Raw genomic sequence first — 24,506 nt, 5'->3', positions numbered from 1 at the left:
AATGAAGAAGCACCTGCTTAATTGAACACAGCAGGATGGTGCTCAGCATGGCCAGGCAATGGGATGGGACCAGTGTTTCCCTCCAGGCACCCCACAGATCCCACAGGAGGAGACAGTTCTGCAGTGAGACTGGATCTCATCTTAATTTTTTTAGATTTTAGGGAAAAATAAACGTTCAACTTCTTCAAGCAAGCACTGGTCTGGCCTGAGCCTCTGCCACCCTGTTCCTGCATGGTGGCCTGGGGCAGGAGACGGGGCTGAAGTGGTTAAAGGGACGAGCGGGCAGGATGGGAACTCTGACAGCTCCCTGAAATGATGATGTTTAGATTAGCCGGTTTCCAGGCATCGAGTTGTCAAAGCAAGAGGGCTGGGAGGGACGCCGGGGCTTGTCCTTAATTGGAGATGTGGCTCTAAAGCCACCCCATCTTGCCAACATCCTCTGGGCTCCAGCACACTGCCCTGCAGCAGCTCCCTGCCCCTGCACGATCCCTGTTCTGCTTGTTCCCATTGCTCATCCCACCCCACCAACCATTTGTGTGATGAGAATTCATTGTGATTGACATTGCTGTGCTGGCAGTTTGGTGGCTGCTACATCAGAGACACAGGGGGACCCTAGGGTGGCATGGGCACGCAAAGCTTGTGGTGACCTCTGTGGCTCTTCTCCTGGCCAGCCTCGTGTTGTCAAGGAGTCCTTTAGGCAAGGGGATGGGCAGGGTCCTGTGACTGCAGCAGGGGCTGGAGGTGACCTGCTGGGTCCCTTGGGAGCCCCACAGTGGCTCAAGGTGTCCCCAAGGCATCGTCACGCTGCAGGTGGATGCTGCCTCCCATCTGCCTGCAGCCACATTCCTTGGCTGCATAGGAAAGGCTTGAATAACCCTTTTAATTTGAGGAGTTAAATTTTAATGGCCTGGATAGCACATTTCATTATCGCCATGTGCCTGCACTGCCAGCTGTGTAACATAACCAGCGTGTGCCACGATGCTCTGCGGCTCCTGCCTCCCTGGGGACACTTCCTGCCCTCTTCTTCCATGCCAGGACATCCTTGGGGACTCTCTGGGTCCCCATGAGCAAGGGGATGCACATCAGCCACAGGGATGCAGGGAAAGCTCCAGGGAGAGACATCTTGCTGGAATGATGCTTCAGGGGGATTAGCCAGTTCCTTTCGTCATCACATCATGTATGTATGGGGACACATATATATTTAAGGGGTGTGTGTATGTATATATATATATACACAGATATTTATGGGATGTATATATCCAGGATATATTTATGGTGTGTACATATAAGGGGTATGGCTCCCACTTTGCCTCCCCTCTGCCCTATTCCCTTCCACAGCCACTCCACTGACATCTCAATTGAAGCCACCTGTCCTCTGTTCAGCCCCTTTCCCTGCCTCCTCCCAGCCAGCCTGGCGTTCCCCTCATGCCATCAAAGCCTCCCAGGGAATGGGCTCCTGGGGACCCTCCCACCCCACCAACAGCCGCCTGGTGCTGGCAGTTGGGCTCAGCTGCTGGCTGCTGTCACGGAGGCCAGCAGCTGCAGGACCAGCCAGTTGTCCCCTCCTCTGGGGACTGCTTTTGGGATATGCCGACCAAGGGGCTTCATGGAGGGGAATGTGAGGTCTCTGCCACTGCCATAGGAGGATGCTGTGCACTGGCAAACTCATTCTGCTGGGGGATCCCAGAGAACCTGGGGACAGCTGGAGGGACTGGTGCCCAAGCAGGACAGCATCCCTATGAGGTGACACGGCTCTGAAGCAGAGGGACAGTGTCCACACAGCTCCTTCTTTAACACCCTGACAGTTTCGAGTTCCCCAGTGCCACTGAAAGGAGGGGGGAGAATCCCAACCCTGCCCCACTAATCAAAAACAGACCTGAAATTAGAAAGCAGCTCTCATTCAGCCCTCTGCTCACTGCGAGCATGGCGTTCACCAGCCAAATGGCAGAGCTCCCTGTGGAAAGCAAGAGCCTTCCTTTTCCATGGAGGACCAGAGGACCAGTGGAGGGGGAACCTGAAAGGCATCCTTTTTGTCATGGGGGAGCTTTGGAGGTTACTGAGTTGCCCTCAGTGCTCCCTGGCACTGTTTTTCTTGTTTAAGCTCTTGCTATAGTCTTCTTGCCTGGAAGGTGTGAAACACTGGCTCCTCACTAGCCATGAGCATTGCGGCCAGTCCCAGCTGTACTGGTGCACCAACCACTTCACTGTTGAGACTAAAACTATCCCAGTGTTTGTCCTTGGAGAACCCATCCCTTCTTTGGGCACATTAAACCATCCCACTTCATGGTTCAAGTGCCCAGCACGGCTGCTGGAGAAAGCTTGGCAAGGCTGGGGCATCCAGTTATCCCCCCTTGCTGGAGAAGGGTAGCATGGAGCCACTTTCTGGGCTGGGCTTGGTCCTGCTTTGCTGCAGCTGGCAGTGACTGGCTCCTGCTTGCAACGCTGAGCTATTGATTTGCTTTTGGCTCCATCAGGCTGGACTAAAAACCTCTGCCTTCCCCTTTCCTCCCTCCATGCCTCACTTTCCCACCACTCTCCCTCCTCCAGCCAGCCTGTGTCCAAGCGGCGAGAAATCAGGGAAGCGTTTTCATCCCCATGAATGCAGCCGGTTACGTAAGAATAATTGGGATAAATGAGCTTATTTATCACAGCCCGTTCCATTTTAGCGGGGTCCAGGGCGATCGCCGGGCTGGGTTACATAAAATCCCGCACAGAGCATCTCATTGTCCAGCAGCAGCCACGCGGGATGCGGGAGCTGCCCGTGGAGAGCAGCCAGGCCTGGGTGAGGAGGGAAGGGATTATTTGGCAGAATGAAGAGGCGGGCGGAAGATGGGGGGTTTCTTCCTCTGCGTATTGAGGAGGGAAGATCTGTTTCTTCATTCTCCTCCTGTGTACCTAAACCACCAGGCTTTAGGGTGTGGTTTTAGGAGTCTGACTGTCGCCAAATAGTCTTCCTCTGGTCTGTCCTCACAGGAGCAGGGGCTGGAAACTCACATCCTTCCTCCTCCTCACCCCAGCAGGTGAAAACATGACTTCCAGGCAGGGGACGTTCAGGTGTACCTCCTACCTCCAAGCCAAAGGAGGTAGTTAGTGAACACCTCCCACCCAGCAGCCCAAGTAATTGATCCTTGTTTTGCCTCTTAATCCTCTTAGAGATGCCTTCAGGGGGAAATCTGATTCCAGCTAAAATTATCTGGTGGTGTTTGGTAGGAGCTGGGGGAAGGCAGAGGTACTCTGGGGAAAGGCAGAGGTGCTCTGGGGATGCCTTGCTGCCAAGGTTCCCTGTCAGCCTATGGGGAAATGTGGTGAGCCAAGGAGTATCCCAGTTTCAGGAGATGCTGGGGAGCTAGGTGGGCTTCCCTGTATCACTCCAGTCCCCACACTGGGGATCTGAGCTGGTGCTGGGCAGCATTTCAGGTGTCCTCAGACAAACTGCCCAGGAAGGCAAGAGCCTGGAGAAAAACAGGAAATACCCAAATCCAAACAAATGTGGGAGAAAAAAAAACTGATGGTTTTATTTTTTTGTTTCTGGACTAAAAAAATGTTGAAAATCTTGGGAATGCCTCAAGGTTTGTTAAGCAGGACATTCCTGCTGTGACCCAGCCAGGCAGATCAGCGTGGGCCGCAGTGGCAGTTACACTGTTTTGGGGAAAGCACTGCTGGCAGGATATCCAGTGGAACAGAGACATCTTCCAGCTTCACCAGCTCCATCTCCGGAGCCACTCAGCACCGGATCTCATGGCAGCTGGAGCATGGAGGAGTTCAAAGAGCAGCCTCTGGCTCCAGGACTGCCTGGTTGCACAATACCAGGAGGAATTGCTGCGCCCCACTGGCTGCACTCACTGGGATGTTCCCCAGTGTCAGTGGGATACTGGTCTGACTAGACCATCACATGCCATCTGCAGTGGTGCTGCTGCACACTCACTACGCTGGTCAGGCTGGAAAGTGACACTGAAACCTCCTGAGGGGGGTCATGGGAAGGCTTGAGGTGGCACGAGCCATAGTAGTGGGTGCCAGCAAGGTCCCAAAGCAATATGACCAGGGGCATGCCTTAGCCCAGCTATGGTTTTTTGTTGTTGTCCTGGTGTAAATAACTGCATCCTCCAAATGCAAAGCTTGGTATTGCCCCTTCTGGTGCCACCACACTCACCCAACCTCTGGTGCACCTCTGGTCCTCCCTGGTCCTCTCTGGAGAAGAGGGCTCACATCAGAGTCTCGATTGTGCTCATTAACCATCCTTCCCCCTGGTTTCTCTCCTCTGTGATACACAGGCAGCTTTGTCTACTTCTGAATGCAGAAAACATCTTCCACTCCATGGCAGACATACTGCTTAGGGAGGAGGATCTCAAATTCGCCTCTACCATGGTCCACACCCTCAATACCATCCTGCTGACGTCCTCCGAGCTCTTCCAGCTGAGAAATCAACTGAAAGACCTGAAGACCCCGGTATGAGCAGCAGGAGCAGGCTTAGCAGCTGGAGAGACATACTGGGGGTGGTGGGGACCTGGCAGCCACCTGGGAGTGTGTCTTGCTGCTCAGTCCCTGCCTGGGGGGTCCCAGGGTTGGAGCTTGGGCAGCCTATTATTTATCCACTCTTCAGGAGCTGAAGATGGGCTTGGAGGATCTGCCCACCTCTTGCTTTTCTCCCTGGAATGGGAATGGGTTTACTGAGCCCTCAAGCAGCTGCTGCCTCCCTCTGTCTGCCCCTCCAAGGGCTGTGGGACAGGTGACAGCAGGAGGAGAGTCCTGCAGTCCCCTCAACTGTCCCTCACAGGAGCATGCCCACAGGATTTGCTGAGCAGCTGCCACCAGCACCAGTGACATACAAGGAAGGAGAGAAGGAAGAATTATACTCCTCCTTCTCCTGCTGAAAACCAGTGATGCAGGGGTGTCCCCTTGGGTGGGACAGCATTGTCCTCCAGCCCCTCATTCTGTGGTGGACTCAGCAGCCCTGAGTGCCCCCTCATCATGCTGTCACTCCAAAGCCCACCTGGTGTCCATCTCTTGATTCTGAGGCTCATGCCAGTGCCAAGTGGACTTGGTGGGTCCAGAAATATCCCTTTGTGTTTTAGTGGCACTTGCCAGCCTGGCAGGTTGGTGTTGGGTTCCTGGGGCCATGCCATGTCTGTGCGCCCAGTGTGACCAAACCCCAATGGTTCTCTCTTTCCCCAGGAAAGCCGTAACCTCTTCTGCTGCCTGTACCGGTCCTGGTGTCACAACCCTGTCACCACCGTGTCCCTCTGCTTCCTTACCCAGAACTATAAGCATGCCTACGACCTCATCCAGAAATTGTATCCTTTGGGGATTTTCTGCCAGGGTGGGGCCTGAGCTGGCCCTTAGTCCCTCTGTGGCAACCAAAGTCACCCTGCAGGCCAGCCCAGCCTCCTGCCTGCAGCCCATCATTACCGGGGCAGGGCAGCCTGTGCTGGGTGTGTGCCAGCTCCCTTCCCCTGGTGTCATCCCTTTTTTTGTGGTGAAAAGAGAGGAAGGCGTGCACTGACTGAGCCTTGACCTTCCCCTGCCCAGGAGGGGAGGCTCCTCAACATCCTCTTCCTCCCAGGAAGATGAAGACTTTGGCCTCCTGGCCTGGTGAGGAGCAGGCAGTGCCCAGCACGGCACAATCCCCGGTGAGCTCACCATCTGTCTGCTGCAGAATGATTATTTTCATGTGCCAGCAAACCCCAAGCCTCTCTGAGTAGTTTTCCAAACGAAGAAGCTCAATAACACGCTCAAGTTCCCTTCCCAGTACACACCAGCGTTCCTTATGGGAGCCATCCCTGTGGGGCAGAAGGGTAAAAGTAAGCATCCTCCCCTGAACACTCATCCTGCCTGCTCTCAGCTTCTTGGGCAGCCTGCCTCTTCCCCTATACCTGCCCGCTCGTCTGTCTCCCTCCATCATCCCTTGGCCACCCTACAGACCTTTCAGCCCTGCCTGCATGGAAGCCCTGCCTGTTCCCTGCCCTCTCACATCCCACAGGAGCTGTGGATGCAGGGAGGCTTTGGCAAAGCCATGATCTGCACCAGGCATCGCCCTTGTGAGCCATCTGCTGCTGCCCGGCCACCTTTTCCCAAGGTACCATCCTTAACAGCCACGTCCAGCGGGGATCTGGAGGTCACCGTGGATTTCCTCACTGAGGTGGACAAGCTGGTGCAGCTGATCGAGTGCCCCATATTCACATGTAAGGAGGAGACCCCGGGTGGGTTCTCCCCTCCCCGTGCCTCCATCGCAGGCGGCAGCCGCCGCACGAGTAAATAGAGCAGAAGTTATGAGACTTCTTGCCGGGAGGTTTGCCCAGCGCTGGAGCTGCCCACGGGAACAGGGCACGCTGGCAGCATGGGGGGGCAGTGTTGCCCCCCAGATATAGGTTAAGGGAGCGAGCAGCACTGGCAGCAACAAAAGGAATGGGGGAAGGGATGGAGGGGGCCTGGATCACACTGAGCATCTCCAGGGGTGCACGAGGAGGGCGTCAGATGGGGGAACCCTCTGTGCCACCCTCTGTGGGTGCTGCTGGGGCCCTTAGCAAGAAAAAAGGGTTTTTCTAGAAATGAAGAGTTAAGGTCTAAGACAATCTGATGTTTTCTCCAGCATCCAGCAATGTGGGTCTCCCACTGGGTAATGCAGCAGTGGCTGACCAGGAGCTCAGGGGTGTGACACTGGGAGCCAGGATGGTGGCAGGGGATGTGGCAGGGTGACCTGTGGCTATGGGAGGATTTCTCATTATGTCAGTTTGCTGCCTCTGGGCTTCTCATTGAAGGTATAGCAGGGCACTGAGGTTGTTGGGAAATTCCTGGAAAGGACTTCATGGAGCACCTATATAGGTCCAGGGTGATACTGGGGAATATTTAAGGGAAGGGCTCTAGAGCAGCTGGGCAGTAGAGACTTTCATTCATGCTCCCTCCTGTAGACCCTGTCTCGTATCCCAGGATGACTGTCCCAATGTGTGCGGCACCCACGTGTCTGTGGTGGTTTTGTATGCCCCAAAATTATTCATTGGTGGTTCCCCAGCCCACTCACCTTAGTCTACACATCTCAGGGTAGGGGATAGACATGTCCCCCATGAAGTGGCATCCCTGGTGATGGCTCCTTTCACTGGGAGACACCAGCAGTACAGGTGACTACCAGGAGGTGAGATGCTGAGACACAGACCTTGACCCATCTCCTGGGCTGTCCCTTCAGCTGTATTTAGGGCTCCAGAGGACTCTTCTGCCATGAGCACAGCGAGGGATGGAGTCAGAAGGGGGTTTTGCCTCTGCTGAGCAGAACTGAGGCCCAGCACATGTAACCCTCAGAACCAAGCAGAGGGGATTCCTTCTGCTCCAGAGAGTCCCCAGGAGGGTGTCACCCAGCCCTCTGGATGTAATGCTCCAGGGTGGGTATTCCTGCTAAATCTGGAGAAGCTGAGAGCAATCCTATGTTTCGTGTGTGTTCTCAGGCAGACAGCATGGACAGCCTCAGGGGTGAGTGGTATCAGGAGTGGCAGACTGGGGAGCCAGTTACCCCCAGGGGGCTGTGTCAAGGAGAGGGACTTTGGGGCACCATGGGACACCAAGATGGATGGGTTAATGACGGGGAGAGGGGTGCCATCAAGTGCCCCTTGGGTTGGCTGGCAGAGGCTTAGGCTATCAGAGGGGGTGGGAGGAACCTGCTATTGCAGCTGGAGATTAAATGCATTTCCCTGCCTTCCCATCCTCTTCTGTTCTCCAGATCTCCGCCTGCAGCTGCTGGATGTGAAGAACAACCCCTACCTGATCAAGGCTCTCTATGGCCTGCTGATGCTGCTGCCCCAGAGCAGCGCCTTCCAGCTCCTCTCCCATCGCCTCCAGTGCGTGCCCAACCCAGAGCTCATGCAGACCACGTAAGTGCTGGGGGGATGGACCAGCATCAGCATCGGGGCTGGATCAGCTGTTCCCCACAGCTGAGCATCCCTGCCATTCCAGGCTCAGCCCCCATCCCGGGCTCAGCCCCATGCTCTGGCTTTCACCCCCCAGCTCCACTGCGGCCGTGGCTGCTCCTTGTCCCCACGGCCGGGAGTGTTGGCCAGGGGGGTTTTTTGTGTCTATATTTGGTAACCCTGGGAGGGCTGTGCCTCATCCACAGGCATTTGGCATCCGGGATGGAAAATTTCACTTGTGGGGTCGCTATGGAAACGAGCAGAGCTGGGAAGGAGGTTTATGGAGAAAGACTCCAGCAGCTGGGGGGGGGGCTCCCAAAGCATCCCCCCTGCAGCCTGGACAGCCTTCACAGCACCCAAAAGGGGCCTGGCACCCTGCTAATGCCTCCGGATGGCTGCTCCATTCCCACTCCTGGCCTTAGGGGATGCGTGAGATGTGCAAGGGTGGCATCTCCCTGGGGACCAGCTGAGATCCTCATGCTCCCTGCCCAGGGGTGCTGCCAGTGGGATTTGCTTTCCAACCCTTAGCTAATGAGTAGTGGGGGGGCTTGATGATAAAGCTGGCTCTGCCTTGGCGCAGCCCTGGGAACAAAAAGAGCTCCCAAGATGGGCAGGTTTCTGAATTAACCCCCTGCTGCTGTTGTCGCTCCTTGGCTTTTAACTGCTTCCCTGGGATGGCTTTTATCCCTCATGGCCTCCGGCACTGAGCTCCTACCCACAACCCAGCACTGATATTTAATTGGGGGGGCGGAGAGGGGGCTGCATGTGCTTCCCCCTCCTTTTTTCTCCCCACTAACCCTGGCAGTGGGGGTTTTTCGAGCTGTCAGACAGCCTGAGCATCTGATTAACTCTGACCTACATTCCTTCAAACACCGAAGCCGGCTTTCATAACCGGCCAGTCCCAGCTGCCCCCTCCCCAGGGACATACCAGGGCCACCAGAGCTGCCTGCCATCTTCCCATGGGCATCCTGTGGCTGGTGTCTGCTCCTTCCTTGCATGAGGACAGCACAGGGATGAGTATCCATGGCTGGAACCCTAGGGAGCTTGCATTTGGAGCCATGGGTGCTCATCCCTGAGGACTGTCCCTGCTGCCACTGGATGTTTTTTGCTTGCTTAAAGAAGCAGACATGGAAACTGAGGCATCCTTATCTCACTGGTTTTGACTGCAGTGGGTTGGGATAGAGAGGAGTATGTGTCAAAGGAATTAAACCTCCCATGTGGGACCAAGATGCAGATGTCCCTTGTCCCCTCCTTGTCCCAGGACCTCTTGGGCTCTATATCTCTTACCTTTAGAGGAAGAAAATATATCTTTGGGGGTATTTTATGAGGCACCAACATGACTAGGATTTGCTGAGCTCAGCTGCTTCAGGACAAGCTTTTGGTGCTGCCAGTGCTGAATGCTCACAGCACCAAACATCCCCATCCCCTTCGCACCCTCTCTCTTCCCACCCTGCAGGGACAACGCCAAGCCCAGCACCAGTTTCAAGAGAACAGCAGCCTCCAACATCGACTACACAGAGCTGCTGCAGCACTTTGAGAAGGTCCAAAACAAGCACCTGGAAGCAAGACACCAGCGAGCCGGGCGGGCAGAGCAGCTGGACCGGCGGGTGGTTCTCTGAGCACCCCGGCGGCCACCGCGGGTGTGCACAGCTGCTGGGGCAGGGACCAGGGGACACAGACCAGGGGACACAGACCAGGGAACAGGCACACCGGTTGCTGGCCACCGGAGGATCTGGTGGGTTTAATGGAGATGGGCGAGAGCTCAACACAGGGCTGGTTTTCCCCCCCACTGAGGGGGGACCCTCAGGCTGTGCCCAGCTTTTCCTGTGGGTGCTGGGGGGACATGGGGAAGGGTTGCCTGAGGAGAAGGCCGGGGTAAAGCACCTCATCTTCCCTTGCAGTGGGGCAAGGGAACTCCCCTTTGCTTTGCTAATGCCTTCCCCGTGACTGTCAGCTGAGCACCCAGCCTGCTGCCAGCAGCACCGGAGGAGGGGAAGGGAAAACGGGAGCAACCCCTGGCCTTGCGCCCTGGAAAACAAGCACCGGGGCCGCCAGCCACCTCTCACCACCCTGACTTCCACCCTCTGGTTCCGAGGCCCTGCTGGAGGTGGCATCTCACTCGGGGAGACACTCCTGTGCCTGACATTTGGCCCCCTCCCTGCATTCACACATCCTCTCTGAGTCCTCAGCTCTTGGCAGGGACAACTGCACAGCTTCAACTCCCAGCTAGTACCAGGGGACATGGGGAGTAGTGGACCTAACCCCAGACTCTATTCCTTGTTCCTTCATTAAGTTCCCCATGATAAAATAAACAAGCAATGCAGAACAGCCCATTCCTTGTTGCTGGGCTTCCCATCTTAGTTTTGTTCCCAAGTGGAGCCAAAAACACAGGAAGGGCAGGGGATGGCATGGAGCGTCTTGCTTGACCCTGTGCCCTGGGCTGGCCCAGCCCTGCCACGTTGGCTTGCCAGCAAGCAGAACTTCTCCGCCTGCTCTTCTTCCCAGCAGGAAAAAAACGCCACTGAAATTCTTCCAGGCCACGGTCACGAAACCACAGCACAGTGACAGGCATTTTCCTGGCCCTGAGCAGCCGCCGGTGTTGCCTTCATCCTGTCCTGTGGTAACGGGGGACCCCAGCACGTGCCAGGCTGCTGCAGTGTGGGGGGACACCATTGCATCCCCTGCATGTTTCAGGCCCTCACTTGATCCCAGGAAAAGGGTGGTTGGAGGAATTTGTGGAGTTTTTATGGCTTCTGGCCTGTTTACAGGGAGGACTGTCTCTGGCAGTGGGTTCCCCAAACAGCCCCATACCGGCGCTGCTTTGGCCAGGATAAAGACATTCCTGTCATTCCCGGGGAAGGGCTTTCCAGACCCAGTCACGGCGGGTTAATTTTAACAGCCAGCCCTCAAGGATGTGTGAGCAGTGGCTTCTCAAGCCAGCCGGTGTCTCAGGGTGCTGGGGGGTACCTGTTGCTGGACCCCTGGGTCATTACCAGGGTGGGCTCTGTGTCCCTCCTGCCGAGCTCATTGCTGCTGAGCAGCCTCTTTCCACACTGAGGGACTGGGTTTATGGAGAGAAATTCCAGCCGGCTGCTGGAGTGCTGAGCCCTAATTGTTTCCTTATGGGTGGCTCTTGACCAACACCATCCAGAGCAGTGTGGGCATCATCAGCATGGGATCAAGACTACTTTTCTGGCAGGAGGGGGAATAGGTGACTCAGGCTGAAACCCTCGCCCCAGCTGAGCGTCATTGCACTATGAGGGGTAGGAAGGTTTGTCGGGTTCAGCCTGGCACCCCCAGATCCCGGGAGGCTGGAGCTGGGGCCTCGGGATGCTTGTGGGAAGCATTTGTCTGCTGGCAGGCCATGCATTTCCCATGGCTCCCTGATAATGGAGTGCACGGACACATTTCAGAGCTGTCCTGTAACTACTGCAGAGGGAGTTCACCCTCCAGCACATCTTGGAGGGTCAGGAAGGCAATGGGGGTCAAACACCTTTTGGGGAGAGGCAAATCCCCCCACCCCCCCGGTGCCTCCAGAGATCTGGGAATGCCTCTGGGCATCCCATGGCATCTCCAAGTGCAGTGTCTTTACATACTCCCTGGGGCTCTCCTGCTCCTCACCCAGCCCCCCAAAATAATCCCTGGGTGTTCCTACACCGCCATGGGAGCAAACCCCGATGCTGCCTCCACCAGTGCCACATCTCCAGGCATCCCTCGGGCCTCTCTCCGCTGTAGTCCCGGGGCACGCGGTGTTGCTCCCCGGCTCCCCCCCCCCGCTCAAGAGCATCCCCGAGAACCACCGGGGCTGCCCCTCCCTGGCTCCGTCATCCCTGCGCGTCCTCCGGGTATCCCGCAGCGGCTCCCGGAGCATCCCTGGAGCTGACCCCGATCCTCCCCCCGCCCCGCAGCCCCCGGCCCCGCGGCGGGCGGCGCATGTGCCGCGCAGCGCCCGCCCCGCCCCGCCCCCGCCACCGCCCCGGGCCGGAGCTCCCCGCGCCCCGCTCCGCTCCGCGCCCCGCTCCGCTGCCAGGGGGCGGCGGGTCCGTGCAGCACCCGCGGAGGGCGAGGGAGGGAGGGAGGCAGGCAGGGGGCGATGCCCCGCCCGGCTCCGCCGCCGCTCCGCCGCTGTGCCCCCCCCGCCGCTGCCGCCGCCGCCGCCCGGGCGCCGCCCGCCCCCCGCCGCCGCTGAGCCTGGCCCGCCGCCGCGGCCTCCCCCGGCGGCGCCGCCCGCCCCGGGCTGCCGCAGCGCCGCGATGGAGACGGCGGAGAAGGAGTGCGGAGCCCTTGGCGGCCTCTTCCAAGCCATCATCAACGACATGAAGGTAGGGGATCCCCCCCCCGCGCCCCGGTTTTGCTGCCGTGACAGCGCTCCCCCCGCACCATCCCCCCATCGCCCGGCTTCCCCAGGCAGCCCCGCGCTGCCGCCGCCGGTGCCCGTCCCGCGGTGGGTAGCGAGGCTCTGCTGCCCAGCCGCGAGATGGGGATTGGAACCCCGCATCGGGTATGGCAGCTCGAACATCAGCCCCACAGCGAGTGTCGGGGTCCCACATCTGCTGTCAGAGCCCGGCACGGGTTCCCAGAGCCCCACATCAGCCCCATACTGGGCATCGGAGCTCTGTGTTGGGCTTCGGAGCCCTGGAGATCGCAGCCCCCCATCATCTCTATATCCAGCGTTGGAGATTGGAGCTCCATCCTGGGGATTGCAGCCCCACATGATCCCCAGATCCATCACTGGCTATCGGAGCCCCGTTCTGGGTGTTGCAGCCAGAACATCTGCCCTGTTATCCTTCACTGGGTATCAGAGCACCATGTCGGGCATCAAGGTCTCACACTGGGTGTCAGAGCGTGGCACTGGGTACCAGAGCCCTGCATCAACCCCATAATATTCATCGGGGCCCTGTATTGGGCATTGGAGCCCATCCTGGGGATCCTGGCTCCATATCAGCCCTGTACCCATCCTCGGGTGCCTGAGCCCCTTGTCGGGTGACACAGACCAGGCATCACTGCCCCTCGCCAGGTACCACTGGCCCCACACCGGGCATTGCCACCCACTTCAGTCATCATGTTGTCCCTGTCCCCCCTGCTCCATGCCCAGCCTGGATTTCTCTCAGACCCAGTGGGGTTGACACCAGTGGAACAAAAAGGTCCCCTAGCTCCTTGATCCCATTTCCTAACCCGGGAAGAGGATATTGCCTCCACCCTCCCTGGGAGCAGGATGGGGCCATGTTTAAAAAAACCTTTTTGTTTGTTTGTTTTCATTTCAAAAAATACATTAAAAATGCTGGGGGGCATTTCTGAGCAGGGGCTGAGTGGGGAGGAGGGGACCAGCCATGTTTCTTCATCTCGGGGGACCAAAATTCCCACAGCCAGCTCCAGCACTGGGGTTTAGCCCTAGTCATTTTTGGGAGGCAAATGCTCTCTTCCTCCTCCTCCTCCTCCTCCTCCTCTTCCTCTCTTCATGCTGCAGACCCGTCCAGACAATGCTGTCATTGCCAAAGCAGGGGAGGGGGGGATAAAAAAAAAAAAAAATAAAAGCCTTGCTGGGAAGGAGATTAACCCCTTCGAGGGGCAGTGGTGGCTCTGCAGCCGGACTCTGCTCAGGGCTGGGAGAAAAGCTCCAGGGAGAAAATCCTAACTCTCCCCAGGGCAGAGGGATCCAGGGCTGGTGCAAAACGGGTGCTGGGGTGTTCAGCTCCCTCTCCCAAACGCCTTCACCCCAGCCACCCTCTCCAGGCAGCCTGGCTGAGTCCCACACTCCCAGGTGGCAGGTGGGGCAGCCCCTGCCTCAGTTTCCCCATTCCCCTGCTGAGGCTTCAGAGGGGATAAGCCAGCCCAGAGCTGTGCCAGGGATGTGCCCAGCACCATCCGGATGTGGTGGGGCTGGGAACCCCTCACTCGGGGAGACTGGGCTGGAGTCAATTTCATGCCATTTGAAGGTAGGAAAGATTAAAGAAAAATCATGAAAAAGGAGGAAAACCCCACCACACTACAGCTGGGCCTCAGCCTGTGCCCTGCACAGCCCCAGCCGAGTGCCAGTGGCACCTGAGGGTGTGCTGTCCCCATCTCCCAGCCATGTGGGTGTCCTGGCACAGGCACTGGGGGACGAGTGCTTGAAGAACTGCTGGCATTGAAGGGCAGTGATGTGCTTATGGTCCTATGGCTGGGACCCCTGTGCTGGTCACAGGGCAAGGGGACCTTATTTTGGTGGTGGGTGGCCATTTCAGCACCCCTTGGCCTGTGCTGGGGAGAATTTGTTTGTTGGTGACAGTCCCTAAGCTGGCTTCATTCCTGTTGCCTCTCCTCGTGTGCTCAGTGTCCCTGAGTGACCTTGACATGTCCTTGTGCCCATTGTCCTCTTCCCCATCCTCCTCATTCCTGGCATCACAGGGGTTTGGGGGCATCTCAGTCTGCTCCCTTCTATGGGGGAGCCTCAGTTGCCCTGCCCAGGGTGACCAAGGAAGGTGGCCCGGAGCCAGTGGCCCAGGAATGGTGGCCCAGCCCTCTGGCAATGACAGTCCCTGGGGACCCACAACCAGGGGGTTACTGCCACAAGTGAGTGATGTGTCAAGTGGCACCCTCAAACCCTTTCTTTGCTGGCTCATGAGGAAATAGGGGCTTTCATGGTCCCAAAAAATGCTGGGCTGGTCTCATGCTGCCTCAGTGCAAACCTTGTTCCCAAGCTGCCACCAAGCCATAGTGCCCATGTGGATGTGTGGCAATGTACATGTCCCAGCCTGGTGGCTGCCCTAGGGGAGTTTACAGATGCCTGTCACTGCCATCGGATGGTGACACCAGGATAGCACCGAGATTCTGTCACTGGGACAACAGGACCAGGACTGACCTTGCTAGGAGAGCAGCACCAGCATGGCTTCACCAGGATGATGAACCAGGAGTGGCCCTACTGGAATGGCTTTGCTGGGATAATAGCACTGGGACCAGCTTCACTGGAACAGCCCTGGAATGGCCTTGCCAGGATTGCGGCACCTGAGTAGCTTCACTGGAATGATGGCACCGGTACTGGCCATGCAAGGGTGACACTGGGATGGCCTTGTCAAGACAGCACCAGGATTAATCTCACCAGGACAACATGGACTGGCCTTGCTGGGATGGTGACACTGGGATGGCCTGGCTGTATGGTGGATCAGGATCAGCCTTGTTGTGATGGCACCAGGATGGCCTCGCTGGGATGGTGCTGCAGCTGGCATTACTGGGACAGTCCTCACTGGAATGGCAGCAGCATGGTCTGCTGGGACTGGCTTCACTGGGACAGCGCTGAGAGACTTGTTGAAACAGTGGCACTGGGATGTCCTCACTGGGATGGTGGCACTGGGACTGCCCTGGGATGACTCCCCTGGAACGAATGGTTGCACCAGGACAGCCCTGGAACAGCCTCGCCACAAGGGCACTGGGAATGGTCTTGCACAGATGGCCTTGCCAGGATGGCACCAGAGTGGCCTCATTGGCACAGCACTGGGCTGGCCCCCCAAGCACCTGTGCCCTGTCCCTGTCCCCACACAACTGCCCAATTCAGGGTTCTGGGGACCCTGACCTCCCCTCCTGCCCTGCTGGTCCTTGGGCTCAGGGGAGGTGAGGACTGGGGCTCCTGTCTGTGGGACTGGAGCTCTCCATGATGGTGGGTTTGGCCATCAGTGTTTTGGGGGGAAGCTGCTGCTGGGGGTCTCCTCTACTGCTGGCCAGAGTCTTAAAGATTTTTCATTTCATGCCCTCAATGAGGAAGAAATCACTCAAAATCCTGAGGTCTCCATGGTCTAGAGGTTTGGGTGGCCAGACTGGAAAGGGAAAAACATCAGGAGGGAAAAGAGTTGTGCTCAGCCTTTATTAGCCATCAGAGAAGTTATTGAGCTGCCCTCTCTGCACCAGTGCAGGAGGGACCTGCCCTGACTGGGGAAGCAGTGCAGGGGTTGAGGGTCCCTGTCTCTCACCATCACCCTTCCTCCTTGCAGAGCTCCTACCCCATATGGGAGGATTTCAACTCGAAGGCCACCAAGCTGCACTCCCAGCTCAGGTGAGTGGCTAAAGGGGGGGTGGGACATGGGGGATCCCCGTCCTCATTGGCACATCCCAGGTGTCCCACAGCCACTGAGCTCCCCCTCGCTCTCTCTGCCTCAGGACCACGGTGCTGGCCGCAGTTGCCTTCCTGGATGCCTTCCAGAAAGTGGCCGACATGGCCACCAACACCCGAGGTAGGGGCCTCTCTCCTAGGGGTGGGCGTCCCCAGGCTTGTCTGGGTAGGGGGACAGGTGGTGAGTGTCCCCTGTGGGGTGTGCCCTGCCCACATTTCTGGGGTGGACTTCAAGCAGCAGCTTCACCACCCACAGAGAGATATCCAGCCTGTTCCCACACCAAGGTGGAGCATTCCCTGGGAAGCAGCACTGGAAGGATGGAGTGGGAAGGGGGAAGGAGGTGAGCACCCATGTGGGTGCTGCTTCTCACCACCCATTGGTGCTTAGCCACATTTTCTGGTGGGGCTGGGACATTCAGGGTGGCTCAGCCCCACATCAGGGTCTCCTGCACCCATCTCTGCCCCCCGGGATGCAGAATCCACCTTCCTTGTCCCTGTCACACATCTGGGGAGTTCCCAGGGGGGTCCTGGCTGCTCTGGGGTCTCCAGGGAAGGGGAATTAGCTAGAGGGAGATTCAGGAGTCCGAGCTTCACTGTTCTGGGGACAAACCCTAACTCACCAGGGAGGTGACTGAAGAGCCAAGGCTGTATGTGGGGTCCCCCATACTGTTGGGGAGTGAGGGGGAAGGATCCCCGGACCCTCTCCAGGTGCCTGCTGGCAGTGAGGAGCCACTTCCCACTGCCTGGCTTCTGCCAAGCAGATGGTCCCGGGCTGGTTTGCAGACTGGCGGCATCCAGGCCATCTGGAGCCACGCGAGGAGGAGGAGGAGGAGGAGGAGGAGGAGGAGGAGGTGGAGGCAGCAGCTTGAGCCAGGATCAGCTTTGCCTCCAAACCCACTAGCCCACTGCACCAGGGGGATTAGGGCTCCTCCAGCTCCCTGTCAGCCCAGGCAGTCAAAGCAAGGAGGAGGCACAGAAGCAGTGCTGGGGACAGCTGGGGACCAGCACCACAGGAGTCAGTGTCACCCTGTAGTGCTGCTGTACCTGCAGGGCTTTTTGGAGGGTGGGCAGCAGAGCAGCAGCGTGGGGAAACTGAGGCACTAGGTGGGGGCTGGCTGCTGGCCTTGCATGCAGTGCATGGGAATCGGATTAGAAGCAGCAGGAGCTGGGATAAGAGCATTAGGAGCTGGATTAGGAGACTACCCCAGTGTAGGAAAAGGCCCATGGGTTCCCCTATTTCCATAGCACTGGGAGACTGAGGGACATCCAAAACTCCTACAAAGGGGTGGGAGGTTTCTTTGGAGGCTTTTTTAGGGGAGAGAAAGGCTGAATGTCACTCCTTAGTTTGCACCCAAGGATTTTTTATTTCCGTTTTCTGTGGGAATCGCCAGCAGCACTGCCACCATGTGGCCATCCTTAGGCTTCAGCGGTTTCACCTAAAAAGGATGCTCCTGCTATCTGCTGCTGGCAAATATCCCCCCCCGGGAGTTTAGACTCCCTTTTTATCTGCTCGTGATTATGCCTGAAGGTGTGGGACAGAGCTGACTGCCTGGAACTAACCCAGGGTACCTCATCACCTCCCTTCCCTGGGCCCCTAGCGCCAAATTTAAGACAAACTGGGAAAAAATGGGAGCAGGTTCTAATTTCAAAGCCTCCAGAAGATGTATTTAGTGTTTCATGTATTAGTTAGTGGATGATTATTTATTTCTTTATTTTGTGGATTTATCGTGGGAAAAAACAAGCCACCCCCTGCCTAAAGTGCATCCCAGTGCTGATGGTCCCTGTCACGACCCACCCTGTTCCCACCATACAAACTGGGCTGGGACTGGTGTGGGGGTGTCCCTGCCCCTCGTCAGCAGCACTTTGCTCCCCCCAGGTGCCACGAGGGACATCGGCTCAGCGCTGACCCGGATGTGCATGCGGCACCGCAGCATCGAGGCCAAGCTCCGGCAATTCACCAAGTAAGCAGCACCAGGATCAGCTCCAAACCCACGGCGTTGGTGACACGGCCTGGCTAGGCTCATTCCCTCCCTAAGGAGGGGATGCTGGGTGCTGGCTGGGCATGGGTGGGGAATGGCTCCGCCGTGGCTCCAGCACTCTCCTACACTCTGCTTCTCTCTCCCTGCTCCAGTGCCCTCATGGAGAGCCTGATAAACCCTTTGCAGGACAGGATTGAGGACTGGAAGAAAACTGCCAATCAGCTGGACAAGGACCATGCGAAAGGTACAAAGGGGACAGGATGGATCCGTGGTGCAGGGTGGCTGCTGGACAGGGGTCCCCTCTGACAGCACTTCTGCACCCCCAGAGTACAAGCGAGCACGCCATGAGATCAAGAAAAAGTCCTCTGACACCCTCAAGCTCCAGAAAAAGGCTCGCAAAGGTGAGAGGGGGTCTCCTGGGGGTTGCCCCCACCAGCCCCTCCGCAGCACCCCCAGCCAGGGCCGGTATCCCGGCTGTGGCACTGCCAACCGGGGGGTGGGCACTAGGGGGGTCCTGCTGCCTCCCTGTAGAAAGGGAGGTGCCAGCACGGCCTGGGGGTGGTGGGGAGGCGGGGCATGCGCCCCAGCCTTCGGCCTCTTTTCACACGTTTTCTCTGTCTCCTTCTCTCTTCCCTCCCCTCCACATCCTTCCTGTAGAGCTACTTGGTAAGTGAACCGCTGCCCCCCACCACCGGCCCCCTCTCTGCTTCCTCATCTACTCCCCCCAGTCTCCCCAGCCTCTGTCTGTCTGTCCGTCCGTCCATCCACTCCCAGTTCCCACCCTCACCTTGCTTTTAGCTTAGCTTAGCCTGCACCCCATATCCTGAGGCAATGCCAGACTCACCATGTAGCAGCCCAAGGGGTCCTCTGGTCCCAAGTGCCAGGGATGGGGATGGAGTGGCAGAGAAGCCCCCTGCCCAGGTCTGTTGTGGGGTGAGGGTGCTCCTGGACCTTCCAGGGAGATGGGCAGAGTGGGAGACCTATGGTATGTGCTGGAATGTGAAGATGGGGTGCTGTCCTCAAGCGGGGGGAATGGCCTCGGCTTGGCAGTGGCACCGCCAGCAGCCTGGGGAGGGTGGCAGGGGAGCCCAGGGCTGACAGTGCCCCATCTCTCAGGGAAGGGGGACCTGCAGCCCCAGCTGGACAACGCGCTGCAGGACGTCAATGACATGTACCTGCTGCTGGAGGAGACGGAGAAGCAGGCGGTCCGCAAAGCCCTCATCGAGGAGCGGGGCCGCTTCTGCACCTTCATCACCTTCCTGCAGCCTGTGGTGGTGAGTGCTGGGGGCCGGGAGGGTCAAGGGTTGTTCCTTCTGCCCAGTGGATGCTGATGCTCTCTCTTGTCTGTCCTCAGAACGGGGAGCTCACTATGCTGGGAGAGATCACCCACCTGCAGGGCATCATCGAGGACCTGGTGGTGCTCACCGCTGAGCCCCACAAGTTGCCCCCCGCCAGTGAGCAGGTCAGTAGGGGCAAGTCAGGGGAGCAGGGAGGCATCTTTAGGGGGGACTTAAAACCCCATCTTTCCTGCAGGTGATCAAGGACCTGAAGGGCTCTGACTACAGCTGGTCCTACCAGACGCCCCCATCCTCACCCAGCAGCTCCAGCTCCCGCAAGTCCAGCATGTGCAGGTATGGTGAGGTGGGCTCCACACCCAACCACAGCCAGGAAATCCAACCCTCTTCGTTAACCTCAGTGGGTCTTCATTAACCTCAGTGGGTTAATGATGCTTACGGCTTTTGAGGATGCTCACAAGGTGCATGTCCACCTTCTCATGTCCATATGGGCAGGTGGCTCCCACTAATATGGAGGAATTGGTCTTGGTGCACTGGGTAGGGCTGGTGGACCTATGGGGCAGGATGGGGGCCGGACACATGCCCTGTCCACCAGGGTCTGGGGACATGTGTGCCGTGCATGGGTGTTTGGGGACAAGCATACCACCTCTGTCATGTCCCCCAGCCTGTTCCCTGCCGCAGGGCCACCCCAGGAGGCAAAGGGACACCCCCAGGAGGATTACATGCCTCAGTTTCCCCAGGTTGGGATGTGTGGCAGGGCGCTGGCCATCCTGCCACCTCCGAACCTCTGTCTTAAATTCTCTTTTCCTTCCTTTGTCCTTCCCACCGGCGTGTCCCCGTCCCCCTGGCGCCCCCCCAGCAGCGTTAGCAGTGCCAAGGGTGGCATGGCGTGGCCCGGCGGGGCTCAGACCTGCTCACCCAGTTCCACCTATCGCTACCGCAGCCTGGCGCAGCCCCCCGCCGCCGCCACCCGCCTCTCCAGCGTCTCCTCCCACGACTCCGGCTTCATCTCCCAGGACGCCGCTTATTCCAAACCACCTTCCCCCATGCCCTCGGACATCACCAGCCAGGTACAGGGAGGGTGGTCCGTGCTGCCAAACCTCCATGCCTCAGTTTCCTCTTCCATAGAATGGGTGGGTGGTGCTGGGCGCAGCACAAGGGTCCGGTGGAGAGGTGATGAGACCCACCCTCAGAACTATTTCCATCTGTGTTGGCATCAAGGGGAATAAATATTGGGAATATTGAGGGTGCCTGCCGTAGTTGTGGGCATCCTGGGCCACATGGCAGAGAAACCCTATCAGGGAATTCCCCCAGGGCTGAGGCACAGAGATCCCTCTCCCCGTGCCAGGAGAACAGGGTGTTTCCCAATCACCACAGCCCCATAATACCCAATTTGTGCCACCCACCAGACAGCATGGAGCAAAGCTTCCCCTTCATGCTGCACCATCCCCAGTGCCAAGGATGCTCCAGGATCCCCAGGGAGTTGCCATTCCTACCTGTCCATGCTAACCTGCCATCACCAACCCAGTAACCCAAAATACCTCTTGGCTCTGCATGGCTTGGGGTGAGAGGGGGCAGGGTTGGGGCAGTGCATCATCCCAGTTCTTGACCCCACTGCCAAGGTCGCATCTTGCTCGCCATCCTGCAGCTACTGCCAGAGGGGAGGAGGTCTGGGGGCCTTGCTCAGCCAGGGAGCTGTGGGTGCTGCTCTAACCGGGGTCATGGCTCTGGCTTTGCTTGCTAACTGCCTCTTCTCTCACCTTCCGGCTCTCGGCTCGTCACGGCACAGCAGAAGTCCTCCAGCTCGGCGTCCTCAGAGGCATCCGAAACCTGCCAGTCAGTTAGCGAGTGCAGCTCCCCCACCTCGGTTAGTCCTTGCCATCCCACCAGGGTTGCGTTTCACACGTGATTCCCCCCTCACTTCATGGGGTTCAGCCCCCGGACCCTCCCCTCCCCTCCTGCATGGGGCAGAGCATCCTGAGCAGCACCCGTGGCTTGACATGGGGGACATCAGCTTGAGACCTCTCCTGCCACACTCCTGCTCCCAGTGTCACCAGCATGAACCGCATGCCTTGCCCGTTGCAGGACTGGTCCAAGGCCAGCCCCTATGACCAGCCGGTGGTCCCTACCCTGCAGCGGCGCAAGGACCGCGTGGAGCACCTGCGGGAGGCCGAGATGGGCTCTCCTGCCGGGGGGTACCCGGGCATCGGTGCCGAGGATGCTCCCAGGCCCCGGATGTCGCCGGCTACAATTGCTGCCAAGGTACCAGCTGTGGCAGGGAGGGCACAGAGGTGGGGGGCTCCTGGGGACTCCCAGAGGAGGAACCAGGGTGCTGACAGTGCCCTTTGCCCCAGCAGCATGGGGAGGAGGTGTCCCCTGCCGCCAGCGACCTGGCCATGGTCTTGACCCGTGGGCTGAGCTTGGAGCACCAGAAGAGCAGCCGGGACTCGCTGCAGTACTCCAGTGGCTACAGCACGCAGACCACCACCCCCTCCTGCTCTGAGGACACCATCCCTTCCCAAGGTACTGGCACCAGGGGTACCTGGGACCACCTGAAATGGCACTTAGAGTGGGGAAGGGCACAACAGAGGTTTTGGTGGTGCTGGGGCACAAATGTGTGTGCTGGGTGTCATAGCACTGGGCTATGAATTTGGTTGTTGTTGTGCTGTGATGGAAGTGGCTGGGGCTGGATTTAATGACATGGTTGAGCTTGGATACCACTGTCCCCCCAGCCACACTGATGGTGCTGCTCCCTCCCCAGGCTCCGACTACGACTGCTACTCGGTGAACGGTGACGTGGAGTGTGACCCGCAGAGCGATTTCGACAAGTCCTCCACCATCCCACGCAACAGCAACATCGCCCAGAACTACCGGCGGATGATCCAGACCAAGCGTCCCGCCTCCACCGCCGGGCTGCCCAGTGGCACCAACCTCCCAGCCGGCACCACCCCGGGGGTGGCCACCATCCGCCGCACGCCCTCCACCAAGCCCTCAGTCCGCCGTACGCTCTCCAACGCCGGCCCCATCCCTATCCGACCCCCCATCGTCCCCGTGAAGACCCCCACAGTGCCGGACTCCCCTGGCTACGCCGGCCCTACGCGGGTGGGCAGCGAAGAGTGCGTCTTCTATGCCGACGACGCCTCTCCGAACCCCCTGGATTTTGCCAAAGCTTCGCCCAAGAGGCTGAGCCTTCCCAACACCGCCTGGGGTGGCGGTGCCATGGAGATCTCTGTCTACCCCGGGGCCAGCCAGCACCTCTCCGCTGAGGAAGAGGAGGACCAACAGTTGGCTGCCAACCGGCACAGTTTGGTGGAGAAGATTGGGGAGCTGGTGGCCGGCGCCCACGCCCTGGGGGAAGGCCAGTTCCCCTTCCCCACTGCCCTCGTGGGGTCCGGCCCCGGCGAGGAGACCCCCGCGCCGCCCCCCGCGGCCTCCATGGACCCCCCGGCCGAAGACATGCTGGTGGCCATCCGGCGCGGGGTGCGGCTGCGCAGGACCGTCACCAACGACAGGTCGGCCCCGCGGATATCGTGATGCTGCCCCGGCCAGGGGGACGTGCCCGATGGACCCCGGGGGCAGCCACTGCCCCTCCCCAGGGACCCCCACCCGCCGGCACCCGCTGCCCAGTCCCTCTCTGCTGCCCCCTGCTTCCTGCCCCTCTGTCTCCTCCTGCCCTGCCCTCTCCTTACATCCCTCCTTCACTTGCTCTCTCTTTGGTCCTCTTTCTCCTCTTTTTCTCCTTTTCTCCTCTTCTTTTTCCTGGTTTTTCTGCTTTTTTCTTTTGCCTTTTTTCTTTTGTTCTTCTATGTCACTTTTCCTTCTGTTTTCTTATTTTCTTCATTTTCCCATTTTTCTCCTTTTCCTCTTCTTGTCCTCTTTTTCTTTTCCTTTCTTTTCAACTCTTATTTTTTCCTTTCTTTTTACCTCTTTTTCTTTTCATTTCTCTTTAACTCTTTTTCTCCTCCCTTCTATTTTCCTATTTTCTTCATTTTCCTATTTTTCTCCTCTTCTTTTCCTTTTCTAGTCCTCTTTTTCATTTCCTTTAACTCTTTTTTTTTTCCCTTTCTTTTTAACTCTTTTTTGTTTTCCTTTCTTTTTAACTCTTTTTCTTTTAATTTCTTTTTCTCCTCCTTCTATTTTCCTCTTTTTTTTTTTTTCCTTTCTTTTTTCCACCTCTTTCCCTTTGTTTCTCTTTTCCTGTTCCCCTCTGGCTTTCCCTCTCCTCTCTGTTTTCTTTCCCTCGGGCGCAGGCGGGTGGCCCCAGCCGCAGCAGGAGAGGATGGTGCCAGCAGGGCTGTGCCAGCCGTGGAGCACCAGGAGCACCAGGACTGGGGGCCCTGGCCCCATTCCCCCCAGCTGCCTCCTTGGGGCCAGCACAGCTCAGCCTCATTCCAGGGGGCACAAGCAACGGGCTGGGGGTGCAGGGGGGGGAAGAAGAAGTGGGGGACATGTGAGAGGGTCGGGGGGCTGGGGGTAGAGGCACCGCAATCCCCTCTGTCTTGGGGGGACACCAGGGGGCAGGGACTGAGGATGCTGAACCTCCACCTTGCCCCCCCTCACAAGGATCACTTGGGACCCCCCACAAACCCCCTCACCCTCGCTCAGCACCCCCAGACCCTGTGCAGGGTCTGCTCAGAGGGGGCTCCAGGCACAGGAGGTTTGTCTCAGACCCCCCAGGCAAAGCAGCTTTCTGCCGGCGGCTGGAGGAAAGCACAACCCCGGCCCCGCTGTACATAGCCCCCGCCCCCTGCTGTCTGTCGCATCGCAGCCCCCAGCCCTCCCCCTTAGGAATAACAATTTAGTTCTCCCCCTTTCCCCTTCTCCTGCCCAGAACCGCTGAGGCCAAGTGACAAATGTTTGGGTTTGAGGGAGGGGGGCGTCTCTTATTTTGTACAGAAAACAAAAATTCTTTGGAAAAGAAAAAAAAACTGACCTGTCTTTCGACTGAAGTAACTTTTCTGGTGCTGTTGTTAACTTGGTCCTTATTCTTTTCTTTTTTTTTAATTTATTTTTCCCCCTCGTGTTCCCGCCTCTGCCGCCGCTTCCCCTCTCCCTGTCCCTCTGCCACGTTTCTTTCTCTTTCTTTCATTCCGTCTTTTCTTTTAATTTTTTTTTTCCTGGTGGTAATTCCCCTCTTTCCCCCCCTTCCCCATTTTCCATAGTCACTGCTACAAGTAACGAATGCACTGTGAAGATTCCAGTATTAATAAAGGTTGTACTGTAATTAATAGCCTTGCCTGTGCTCCTATGGATTTTC

At 58.0% G+C, this 24,506-nt stretch overlaps 2 protein-coding genes across 17 annotated transcripts in view; both read left to right on the top strand.

Moving 5' to 3' along the window:
- The window catches only part of VAC14 (VAC14 component of PIKFYVE complex), a 59,547-nt gene extending 49,322 nt beyond the window's left edge, over positions 1-10,225 (top strand). Inside the window, exons 15-19 of the mRNA XM_054640591.2 lie at positions 4,272-4,446; positions 5,173-5,291; positions 6,100-6,179; positions 7,706-7,856; positions 9,349-10,225. Of these exons, the coding sequence (XP_054496566.2) occupies positions 4,272-4,446; positions 5,173-5,291; positions 6,100-6,179; positions 7,706-7,856; positions 9,349-9,511 (688 nt within the window). The 3' untranslated portion in view covers positions 9,512-10,225. The remainder of the gene's footprint in view (positions 1-4,271; positions 4,447-5,172; positions 5,292-6,099; positions 6,180-7,705; positions 7,857-9,348) is intronic.
- A 1,615-nt stretch (positions 10,226-11,840) lies between these two features.
- On the top strand, positions 11,841-24,477 carry MTSS2 (MTSS I-BAR domain containing 2). 16 transcript variants are annotated; one of them, XM_077184938.1, is made up of 15 exons: positions 11,841-12,214; positions 15,857-15,918; positions 16,023-16,096; positions 17,852-17,936; positions 18,107-18,198; positions 18,281-18,355; positions 18,612-18,620; positions 19,071-19,228; positions 19,309-19,416; positions 19,488-19,585; positions 20,193-20,319; positions 21,039-21,116; positions 21,335-21,511; positions 21,604-21,772; positions 22,011-24,477. In XM_077184938.1, exons 1-15 carry the CDS (start codon positions 12,146-12,148, stop codon positions 22,781-22,783), a joined length of 2,154 nt encoding a protein of 717 aa, XP_077041053.1. In that variant the 5' UTR covers positions 11,841-12,145; the 3' UTR covers positions 22,784-24,477. The 16 variants fall into 16 exon arrangements, with proteins under 16 accessions (XP_077041053.1, XP_077041045.1, XP_077041042.1 ...); XM_077184930.1 differs by having other exon boundaries at positions 11,842-12,214; positions 20,112-20,319; XM_077184927.1 differs by having other exon boundaries at positions 11,842-12,214; positions 20,109-20,319.
- The last annotated feature ends 29 nt before the right edge of the window (positions 24,478-24,506 follow it).

Source organism: Agelaius phoeniceus, chromosome 12 (assembly GCF_051311805.1).
Source record: "Agelaius phoeniceus isolate bAgePho1 chromosome 12, bAgePho1.hap1, whole genome shotgun sequence".
In the NCBI taxonomy this organism is placed as follows: Eukaryota; Metazoa; Chordata; class Aves; order Passeriformes; family Icteridae; genus Agelaius; species Agelaius phoeniceus.
This window is presented reverse-complemented; position numbering and strand designations above follow the sequence as displayed.

Coding starts and splice junctions, on each gene's coding strand:
- MTSS2 (XM_077184927.1), top strand. CDS start 12,146: ATGGAGACGGCGGAGAAGGAGTGCGGAGCCCTTGGCGGCCTCTTCCAA. Junction 17,937..18,106: donor AAGCTCCGGCAATTCACCAA/GTAAGCAGCACC, acceptor TCCCTGCTCCAG/TGCCCTCATGGAGAGCCTGA. Junction 20,320..21,038: donor CCTCGGACATCACCAGCCAG/GTACAGGGAGGG, acceptor GTCACGGCACAG/CAGAAGTCCTCCAGCTCGGC.